Source organism: Aptenodytes forsteri, unplaced genomic scaffold, assembly GCF_000699145.1.
Source record: "Aptenodytes forsteri isolate BGI_AS27 unplaced genomic scaffold, ASM69914v1 Scaffold171, whole genome shotgun sequence".
In the NCBI taxonomy this organism is placed as follows: Eukaryota; Metazoa; Chordata; class Aves; order Sphenisciformes; family Spheniscidae; genus Aptenodytes; species Aptenodytes forsteri.
This window is the reverse complement of record NW_008794211.1, coordinates 4,617,900-4,627,780: the sequence shown is the minus strand read 5'-3', so window position 1 is coordinate 4,627,780 and position 9,881 is coordinate 4,617,900. Positions and strand designations below refer to the sequence as shown.

Here is a 9,881-nt window from a genome sequence, read left to right as displayed (position 1 = left end):
TGGACTCAATGATCTTAAAGGTCTTTTCCAACCTAAATGATTCTATGATTCTATATATGTGTATACATAAATATATATACAAGTATATATGTACATCTCTGTATAAATGTATATACCTGTATATCTGTGTGTATACTATGTACACACATATGTATATATGCATTTATTATATATGCATATGTATGTATGATCAAAAGTGAGCCCAGAAGCCTAGCATAAGGGCTACCCAAAGTTTCACAGTGCCAGCCCACATCAGCATAGAAGAGTGATTCACTGACATGTTGCTCCAGAACAAAACCAAACCTTGCTGCTTCTCACCTTCCCACATGGGATGAACCCCAAACTGGATCAGGACCTTGATTTTTGAAACAGTGTTTTCCTCCCATTTATTTTAATTGCTGGGAAAACAAGCTGACAACACTTTGCTGCTGGTCTCTCCTGACCCCGATCCAAAGGCAAGACAACCCTATAAAAAACAGGACAACACAGGCAGGTGAGGACTGGCATTAGGCAGGGGCCAGCTCAGGGTCCCTAGTCCCCTACGGCTGCCATACAGCAGGAGGTGAAATCCATAGCTCGTCTTAGATTCACTTATTGAACATTTTCTCTCTTGTTCAGACTACATCCAAAGGGATTTAGCCCACCCCAGGGGAGGGGAGCCAGTGGCACCATGTGGAGGTGGTGCCTGGCACTTCTGAGAGAGGTGGGATACAGCCTCTGCCCCAGGCACCAAACAGAGCCCTGCAGGGGATGGTGCCTGGATGAGGAGCCAGCTTTTATTTCCACCTGGGCTTATCATGCCCATCTTTCCACAGACACTGCTCTGAGGGAAACTCTAGGTTGCGTAAAGGAGCAAGCTCAGGAAGGGCTTGGTGGAGATCTGGCAGGCATCTCAACAAAGATGGCCTTTTTGTTTGTTTTGATGGGTACCATCCCAGCACAGGCTACCGTGCTACTGAAAGCAAGAGAGACCTTGAATTCTCTCTTAGTGAAGCCCTTGCTGGGATAATCCAGTAACTGGGGAATGATCCAAACTCCCAAAGATTTAATGATAAAAGACTCACTTGGGTGGCACTAAGTCCAACAGCTTTCCCTCTCCCTTCCCCAGCTTTCTGTTTCTACCATTACACTGAAACAGTGATCATTATTTTAGACAGTTGTAATCATAATCACGGACAACATGAATCTTTATCCAAAATGACCTCTACTCTCCACCAGGACTTGCTCAAGGTTTGCGTTTGTAGCTAGTGGTCTGGCTTCATTTCTACCTACAATATACTTTGTACATTATTTCCAGCTTGGGTGTAAGCTCTGAGAGAAGCAATACTCTGCAAATTTAACAGGTCTAAAAATTCCTTTTCAATCTTATGCTTGTCACTTATAGCATTTTTACTTTTGGCCACTGAAAAACAACAACAAAAAAATCACCTGCCAGAAGAACAGCTCGGTGTAGTATATATAAATATATAAACCAGGCAGCTGTGTGCCTGGCTCTTTGCTTTCCCCCCGCTTCCCTTTGCAGCGAAAGGAAAAGCAAGAGTGGCACTTTCAGGTCACATCCATCACCTCAGCCCTTTGTAATTATGAGGACCTGATCATCACTTGACTGGTGAGACATTGCCAGGTACCGGCAGTGTAAAGATGTAGTGATATTGCACCATAAATTCCCATCGTGTTTCACTTCTCCAAGCCGGGCTGCAGGTCACGAAGATTACTGGGTGCAACAGTGCAGCAGTTTGTATTTACTATCTGGAAATAACACACTATGGACCACGGTCTGAGCTTATTTACACAGGTGTCAGCACAAAGTAGCCTCTTGGTGCCACTGGATTTACACAAGATTTACAGCCCTGTAACCAAGAGCAGAATTTGGCCCGAAATTATGATGTAGTTAAAGACCCTATGTTTCTGAGTTGCGGAGAATTGTTTACACCCACATGAAATGGGTCGTAAAATGCCATTGTGCTGATTTGTTAGAGTGTTACACCAAATTTGCTCAGGTGTAAGTAACTACCCGGTGGGTGGCATAATATTTGCATCCCATAACTTAAGGTGTTGCTGTCTGCTGCAAATCAGTCAGGCTTCAGCTTCCAGTATCCTCCCAGGAGCAGAACGGATGTTCCTGGCCTGGAGAAAGTGATGCAATAGCAGATTGCTAATGAGTGGGAGTTCATGGGGAGTGATATATACGGAATAAAACTGGAATATCTTGTGTATATTTTGATTGCCCAACCGGTTGTTTTTTGCAGCTGAAGTCTCGTGTCCTGATGACTCCCTTAGCGATCTCCCCGCCGAGAAGCACACCAGAGCCGGATATTAGTTCAATCCCCCAGGATGCAGCTACAATACCCAACTCGGCCACCCCACAGGCTCTCACAGGTACCCAGCCTCAAGTGCTCCTTGGCCAAGGGGTGAGCAGGAACCATGGGTTGACAGCCAGATGCTGCGCTTTCCAGAACAGGCAGAGCTCATGAAAATGGGGTGTTTGCAGATTAGACTGATGGCCAGTGACAAAAAGAACAGATGTCCTGCAAGACTATATTTTGACTGCCATGTGTCAAGTTTAGTGGAGACCTCAGATCCATTCCTCTTTAAATGTGGACATCAACATCCCATGGATGCTACCATTTTATACTCAACACTTACCCTGTCAAATGTGTTGCAATGACCAGACTAAACCCCAGTATGAACATGAAGCATCTGTTACAGCTGTGGGGAGAAGAAGGACGGAGGAGCCATGGTCTGACTGTAGGCAGGGTTAGCCAGCACGTAAAACCCAATGCCTTATAGCAACAGCAGACCTGGTCATTTCTGACTGTAGCCAGGGAAAACATAACCTTATTCTTTTTTTTTGCTTATATTACTAGAAGAAACATAGGTCAATGCTTTTAAACTGATGTAAATGAGAAGAAAATCAAGAAGACAGTTGATTTACCCTGAGATTTCAGCAGAGAAATGGATTAGATAACATTAGAATCTAAACACAACACATAAATCCCATTATTTCTTAGCTGGGATGCACAGAGGAGAAGTTTTCCATCTGCTCTGGTAGCAGAATGATACTAAACGTAGCGATGATGACAATAATAATATATTTTATTCTCATTTATCCCTTCACATGCAAAGACTGCAAAGTGCTTGGCAAACATCAGCCGAGTGGCGTTTCATAGCGCTGTCCTGAGAGGTGTGCCTGGTGCTGCTTTCAGCGGGGGACAGGGAGGCACAGTCCACCAGCCCCACCAGATTGCCAGGGTGGCCACAGAGGCAGAGGCTCCGTAGGTCATTTGGGATCTGCAGATGCGGTGACCCGCACCTCCGTCTGCCCATCCCTGTGCTCCCAGCATCTTTTCTCCCAGCACCGTCCCAAGGGTGCATGTAGGGTCCCACCAGAGCAGGGTTTGCAGGAGGTGGAGACAGGCTCAAGCCAACTTTTATCTCCCTATCTGCAGTGAAAGGACCATAGGGGCTCCCGCTCCCCAGCGAGGGACCCAGCACGCTGCCTGCAGGCTGCAGAGTCCCTCCCGCAGCCAAGCCCCAGACAAAACTGGTGGCTTGTCATGGCAGAAGCCACATCCTGCAGATTCGTTGAGGTTTGGCACGGTGGCACACCGGGAAAGCTGCACCCCGACAGCCCCCTGCAATTCATGCATGCTGCTGCTGTCTTTTGGTGCGTTATCCCTTTGTTTGTTTGGCACTTGGAAGATGTAAAGTGCTATGTAATGATAAGTATGATTGCTATTATCCTCCTCTTTACCCAGGATATACTGCTTGAGCCCCTTCTGCTCTTCAGTGAGAGGTGGGGTAGCAGAGTGCACTGTGACAGTCACACTAGATTTTCATTACAGTGATGCAAACTGTAAATTATTTCCAACTTTACACAGCTGTCACCACGTCTTCCACTCCGCTTGATGTTTTTTTTGTCACATATCTGATTTCTGTCAGAGGATAATGTTATATTGTCTGAGAGATGACAGCTCGAGCACACTCAGCCAGCTATTATAATATGTCTCACTTTATTCTGACTTTAGGCTGTGTCTTAGTCGCCCTTAGTTACCACAGCGTTATCTCTGCTTCCTCTGAGATGCAGTTAGCCTCAGCCAAGCTTAAAATAAGTTCACACTAGCGAGAGGAGAACACTGATTTTTTTGGCTATTGCCAGCAGGCCTGATGGCATGTAGAAAAACTGCCTTCGCAGGCAATACTGTATGAGAGGAGGCATGCAGGGCTTGGCTGCGGAGAGGCTGGGGCATCCCTCGCAGACACCCTGTGCGGCACAGTCATGTGGCTGTGGTCCCAAATGAGGATTTAGCACTGCGCGTGATGTACAGTTTCCCTGAGGCGATGTAGTTTGCAGAGTGCTGGATTGGACATGGGGGTCAGGAAGCTCCCAAAGACCAGAATCTCTGGCATTGCACTGTGCAGCTCACCGCAGCATAACCTTCCAGAAATTCCAGCTGGATTAAGGTCAGAAGCAGCAAGGACCCAAAGTCTCCCAAAACTCAGCTCAGAACAGTGCTTCTCAGAGGCCTCTCAATGGACTAGTCTAAAAACACACAGAGAAAATAAACAAACAAACAAAACCACCTCAGGCTGGAGTTTACCCATTGCTGTAAGGTCACCTCTGCTAGTCACTGTCCTGCACTCCCTGGGCATTTTTTCTGGTCACCAGCTGGATGTACAAGGTAGCCTGCAAGAAAGCGGACCCCAGGCACACACAGGGGGGCTTCCAGGAGCTTCTTGCGTTGCATGTAGCTTACCCTCACCTGTGACACCAAGAAAAGGCCCCAACTCAGCTCACTTCACATAGGCAACGGGTGATCAGTGCAAGGAAGCCTGGCTGTGCCATCGCAAATGGCAGCAATTCACCAATGAAGGGAAGAGCTCATGAAATAGAAAAGTATAAAGCTAGCATTTGCTAGGATGCTCTCTGGGCCATTTTGTAATAACCTTGTTGGGATTTTGTGTCTGCAGTCTGCATTTACGTCAACAAACAAGCGAACCTGGGGCCATACCTCGACAGAAAAAAAGTGCAGCAGCTCCCAGAGCACTTTGGGCCCGAGAGACCGTCCGCAGCCCTGCAGCAGGCTGTTCAGGCCTGCATCGACTGCGCGCTCCAGCAAAAGGCTGTCTTCTCGCTTATCAAGCAGGGCTATGGAGGCGAGATGGTGTCAGGTAAAGCATTTCTGTAAAGGGTTTGTGGCCAATTGGGAAGTGCTTGAAATCTTAACCTGATCCCCAGTGCTGACTGTCCTAGCAGTCTCATTCACATCAGCAGGATAACAACCAGCTTTAAACATCGCTTACCCCTTTGTAAAATGAGCTGCTGCAGGAATTGCCCAGGTGTCAGATGAAAGTCTATCGGCAAAGAGCATTGCAGTGGTGGTTCAGGGGAGGAATAGGGCTAGCTCCAGAGTCCCGTGCTTGCCGCTCCTTGAAACAGTGCTGAGGCCAGGCCTGTGAGCTGAGCTTTTCATGCAGCTGTACAAGGATGAGCAGCATTGCAAGCCTGCATCTTGCTACGTGTTGCCGCCACTTGTTGCTCTAAAGGAAAACTCGCAGAGAGTTCTGCTGCTGGTGCGTCCTCCGCCTGCAGTTCATGAGACAAATCTGCTCTCAGCTGTAGGAATTGCAAAAGTCCCGCGGCAATTGCCATACAGCAGGACTACACAAATATATCAGAGAGAATCAGAGATCAGAGGGAACTTTCCAGGAGCTCCTATTCTTCCCGCAGTGACACTTCTCACTGTGTCCCGATGAGTCTCCCATGTCCCACGCTGAATCCCCTGGCCTGGCTCTCAGACTGAACATGAACTTTTCTTTTAGTCACAGCAAGAGTTTTGTGTACAACATTGTTTTGGCACATGGGGATGCAGTGGGAATGAAACAATGATGGGGATATGGGAACGATGCTCTCCAATGAGCTGCCGTGGATGAATCAGGCACAAACATGAAGCCAAGGACTGCAAGTCCAATCAGTTTTGCAGGGACCACAGCAGCTCAGCTGTGCCATGGGGACCCTCTTGTGTGGGAGCCCAGGCTCTGGCCTCCTGTGCAACATATAAATCCTGCTTCATCCCTCTCCTCTAGTTCTCTCTAATCACAGGTGTGCCTTCCCTAAGGGACATCAGAAATACTTTAAGAATGATCCAGATTTGTTCACAGAAACACAAGACTGAAGCAATTTAGTGCAAAGCTTCATTTTTGCCTTGTTCTGTGCTGTGTATATGATTTTCATTACAAGCAGGATAGTCACGTTGTGCACCAAGCCTGCCAAACCCCTTGGTCTCAGTTCCTCTGAGCTGGCTTGGCTTAAGGTACCTGAGCTAAAAGCACCTGGTCAACATTGTTCCCAACTTCATGCCTCTTCTAATCATCGAGGAGGAGTGAATGGCCTCCTAGTCATCGTGTGGCTCTGAGATTGCAGCTCACTGCCAGACCAGCAGCAGCGCAGACAGATTTTGTCATGGGCTTTCCAATCTTCCCATGGCTTGGCTCACAGATGCTCAACCGGCTATGGAGCATGATCCCTTACAGCAGCTCAGGCCAGCAGGAAATCTCTGAAGTTATCCCAAAGATTATAAGCCTAACATTGCAATTTATACTCGTTAGTAGTGACTGGAGGCTGTAGGACTGGAAAAAACCTTCCAGGTGGTGGAGTTCAGGCAGCCATATCATGTAGTCCTCCCTGCAAACCTGTTGACACCTGAATGTGTCCTGCTACAATTGATCCTGGTGGGTCTGTTGTGACCCCTCCACCTCTCTCATGGCTGAGACCTATGTCCTTTTTGATTCCTGACTAAATATATTCCCTGACATCTTTGTCCAGGAATTTTAATTGCTCTGCTCTCACCCTTGAGTTCAATCTTAGACGTATTTCCAGAGACCAGTCCTCATCCTGCTAGGCTGAAATACACAGTTTCTTTCAGGTCCTCTCTGCATTGTGAGGAAGATCACTGGATTAGTGAAAGAAGTGCAAGAGTCTTCCCACAGCCCCACGTAGCAGAGATGGTGATGGCTGCAGTGCCACAGGGAAAATTTCTCTTCCCTGAACATTGATGTGGCCTGCCTGTGCACCTTTTCAAGTGTGAATTCATGCTTCTTGAGCCTGGATGACCAGAATGGTGCCCATCAGTCCAGCTCAGGTTTCACCAGGACTTTATATAGTGGAATTGACACTCCCTTGGGAGTGTCCTGGATGTCCTGGATGAACAAAGCATGTCCTGGAAATGCTTTGTTCAATACTTCCTTGAAATATATCTGACTTTTTCATCATTGTGTCACCTTGGTGGCTCATGAGCATCTGGTGAGCCTGTCCCATCATTTCTCCTCCCATCAGGTCATGTTGAGCCTCCTCAAAAAAATTATGGATTACCCTGTACTTTCTAATATTTTTTTCCACCCATTTTTATTATTGCAGAGCTCAAGATCAGCCAATCCTTTCTGTGCAATCTCCCAGTCCTCTTCTCCATTGATAATGCCTCCTAGCTTACAGCATCAACAAAATCTTTTTGTGCCAGCACGGACCACTGCCTGTTCCTCTCCCATGCTTGGGGTCTCCTGCCAGCAGAGCCTGTTGTCGTCTCCTGACCCACCTTTCATATGCAATCATTTCCAGTGTAACGAAAGATTTCTCATACTTTACTGAATTCTGGGTAGACCACAACTGCCAACCTTCCCTTGCCTATAAATGCAATTAAATCAGTAAATAAAGGTCCATGATGAAGCTGGTAGCCCTCTTTTTAGTACAACCCTGGTACCTTTCATTCATTCACAGCCATGTCTTTAATTCTTGTCTCCCCATTATCTTTTAAAACCTTGGGTATTGCTGAAGTCAGCCTAATAGCCCATCATTGGCAGACCACTTTCTTTCCCCTTCCCTAGACCAGGGTATCACGATTGCTTCCTTCCAATCGTACAATACAGTTTTCAGTTGGATGCATATATTAGAAATCCTTGCACTGCTGGCCATGCCAGTCAGCATCTTTCAGTGCTCCAGGGGGAAGGTGATCTAGGTCACACAACTCAGCTCCTTAAGCTCCTCCAGTTTGTTTTGTACTTTAGGTGGGGCAACTATGTAAAATATTTTAAGACATACAAACACTTGTGTGAAATCTTTTCCCCTGCTCTCATTCTTCCTCCTGCCGTGCATCCCCAGGTATTGAATTGCTCCTACTTGCTTTCCAGTTTCAGCTTCTTTTGAGGGGAAGCAGCATCTCCTGAGCCTGCTGGTAGTGAACAGCATCGGGTACGTCCTGCGCTTCCTGAAGAAGCTCTGTCGCAGCCTCTTGTGTGACAATCTCTTCAGCAACCAGCCTTTCCAGCAGTACAACGCTGTGTCGGAAAGCCCAGAGGTGTATGAAAACAGACGGATGGAGGCAGGTAGGCTGCTTGATCAGCTTCGGCTCAAGATTTAATAGGGCTGAAGAAATGACTGTCTTTTTTTGGTCCTGTACTGTATATGCTAGAGGACTGCAGGTCTCTGTGGGACCTTTCCAGAGGGAGGTAGCAGGCTGATTTGCAGTATTTCTCCCAGTGGCTATAGAGGATGCTTTTGGGTGAGAACCACTGTGTTGAGGAGCCCCAGCAGTGATAGGGATAATTTCTTTATTATTTTATATCTCTGTTTCTTTTATCTTTTTTCCTAAGGAAACGAGGCTCGTATGATCCCATTGTCCTTGTTTCTGTCAATTCTCTCCCATAACTTTCGGCCTCCTGAAGCATACCTGGTCCTGGGGTAGAAGCCTCAAAGGGATTAAGTTCCTTCAAGTTTCAGGCAGGCAGGAAGGTAGAGGGGAAATTTCTTTCTCCATCCAACTCAACCACAGTATTAGACACTGAAGGATCCCCATTGACTACCAAGTCTCCTCTGCTTGCAGACCCACCGCAGTGTTGCCTGTCCCTGCTCCTCAGATCCCTCTGCTCGTGCACTGCCTTGGCTCGCTGACTGCAGCGAGAGGTGGGAGGCCGGGTGAGCGTGTGGACCCCAGCCCACACTTCAGTGTCACCATGGCATGAATAGGAAATCACCGCCGTAACGGGTATGCTCTGACCTGGCACTGCCCCAGCACTTTATTACCGGTGTGCTTCACCACTTGCATGCCGCTCGTTTTAAGGATTCCCTGCACGGTCTGCCTTCACTCGAGGGGACCTCTTACTGGGTGAGGGGAGCGAGCCGCTCACAGCAATGCAGTTTTGGGTCAATGCCATTAGTATAAATCTAAGGTAATGTTATTAGCTGCAGCACACAGCCTGGATCCCGATCTGTCACCTCCACCCCTGAGTTTAAACCTAAATGAGAGTCATGACTGCTAAGGGGTTTGCTTTGCTACTTGTGGGAGCGTTTCTCCTAGCTTAAAATGCCTGTGGGCACCAAGCAAGGACCCTGCCTTAGTGCTTGACCATGTGGGGTGAAGGCTGGAGGGGCTGTGGCGTGGGGCAGATGCACCCAAGGATGTTGGTGGTACAGGGAGGCACCTGCCCCAAGCAGCACCACGCTCCCAGGTGGATGGCATGCCTGGGCTCCCTTCTTGCCCATACTCCAGCATGCTGGGATGGGGTGCTGGCCCCATGCAGCCCCTGCGGAGCTGGGGCATGCCTGCAGCCCTGTTGTGGTTTAACGTCAGCCGGCAACTGAATCCCCCGCAGCCGCTTGCTCACTCCTCCCCTCCCCCCCCGCCATGGGATGGGGGAGAGAATTGGAAGAGTAGAAGTGAGAAAAATTTGTGGGTTGATATAAAAACAGTTTAATAATTGAAATAAAATAATAATAACAACAATAATAATGTAATAATAAATAATAATAATAATAATATACTAAACAAGTGATGCACAGTACAATTGCTCACCACCTGCCAACCGATGCCCAGCCAGGCACCGAGACG

The 9,881-nt window shown here is 47.7% G+C and overlaps 1 protein-coding gene across 1 annotated transcript in view; it reads left to right on the top strand.

The window, feature by feature from the left end:
• Positions 1-9,881, top strand: part of SCML4 (sex comb on midleg-like 4 (Drosophila)) — a 52,205-nt gene that overhangs the window by 6,254 nt on the left and 36,070 nt on the right. Inside the window, exons 2-4 of the mRNA XM_009285161.1 lie at positions 2,250-2,379; positions 4,972-5,172; positions 8,185-8,379. Of these exons, the coding sequence (XP_009283436.1) occupies positions 2,268-2,379; positions 4,972-5,172; positions 8,185-8,379 (508 nt within the window). The 5' untranslated portion in view covers positions 2,250-2,267. The remainder of the gene's footprint in view (positions 1-2,249; positions 2,380-4,971; positions 5,173-8,184; positions 8,380-9,881) is intronic.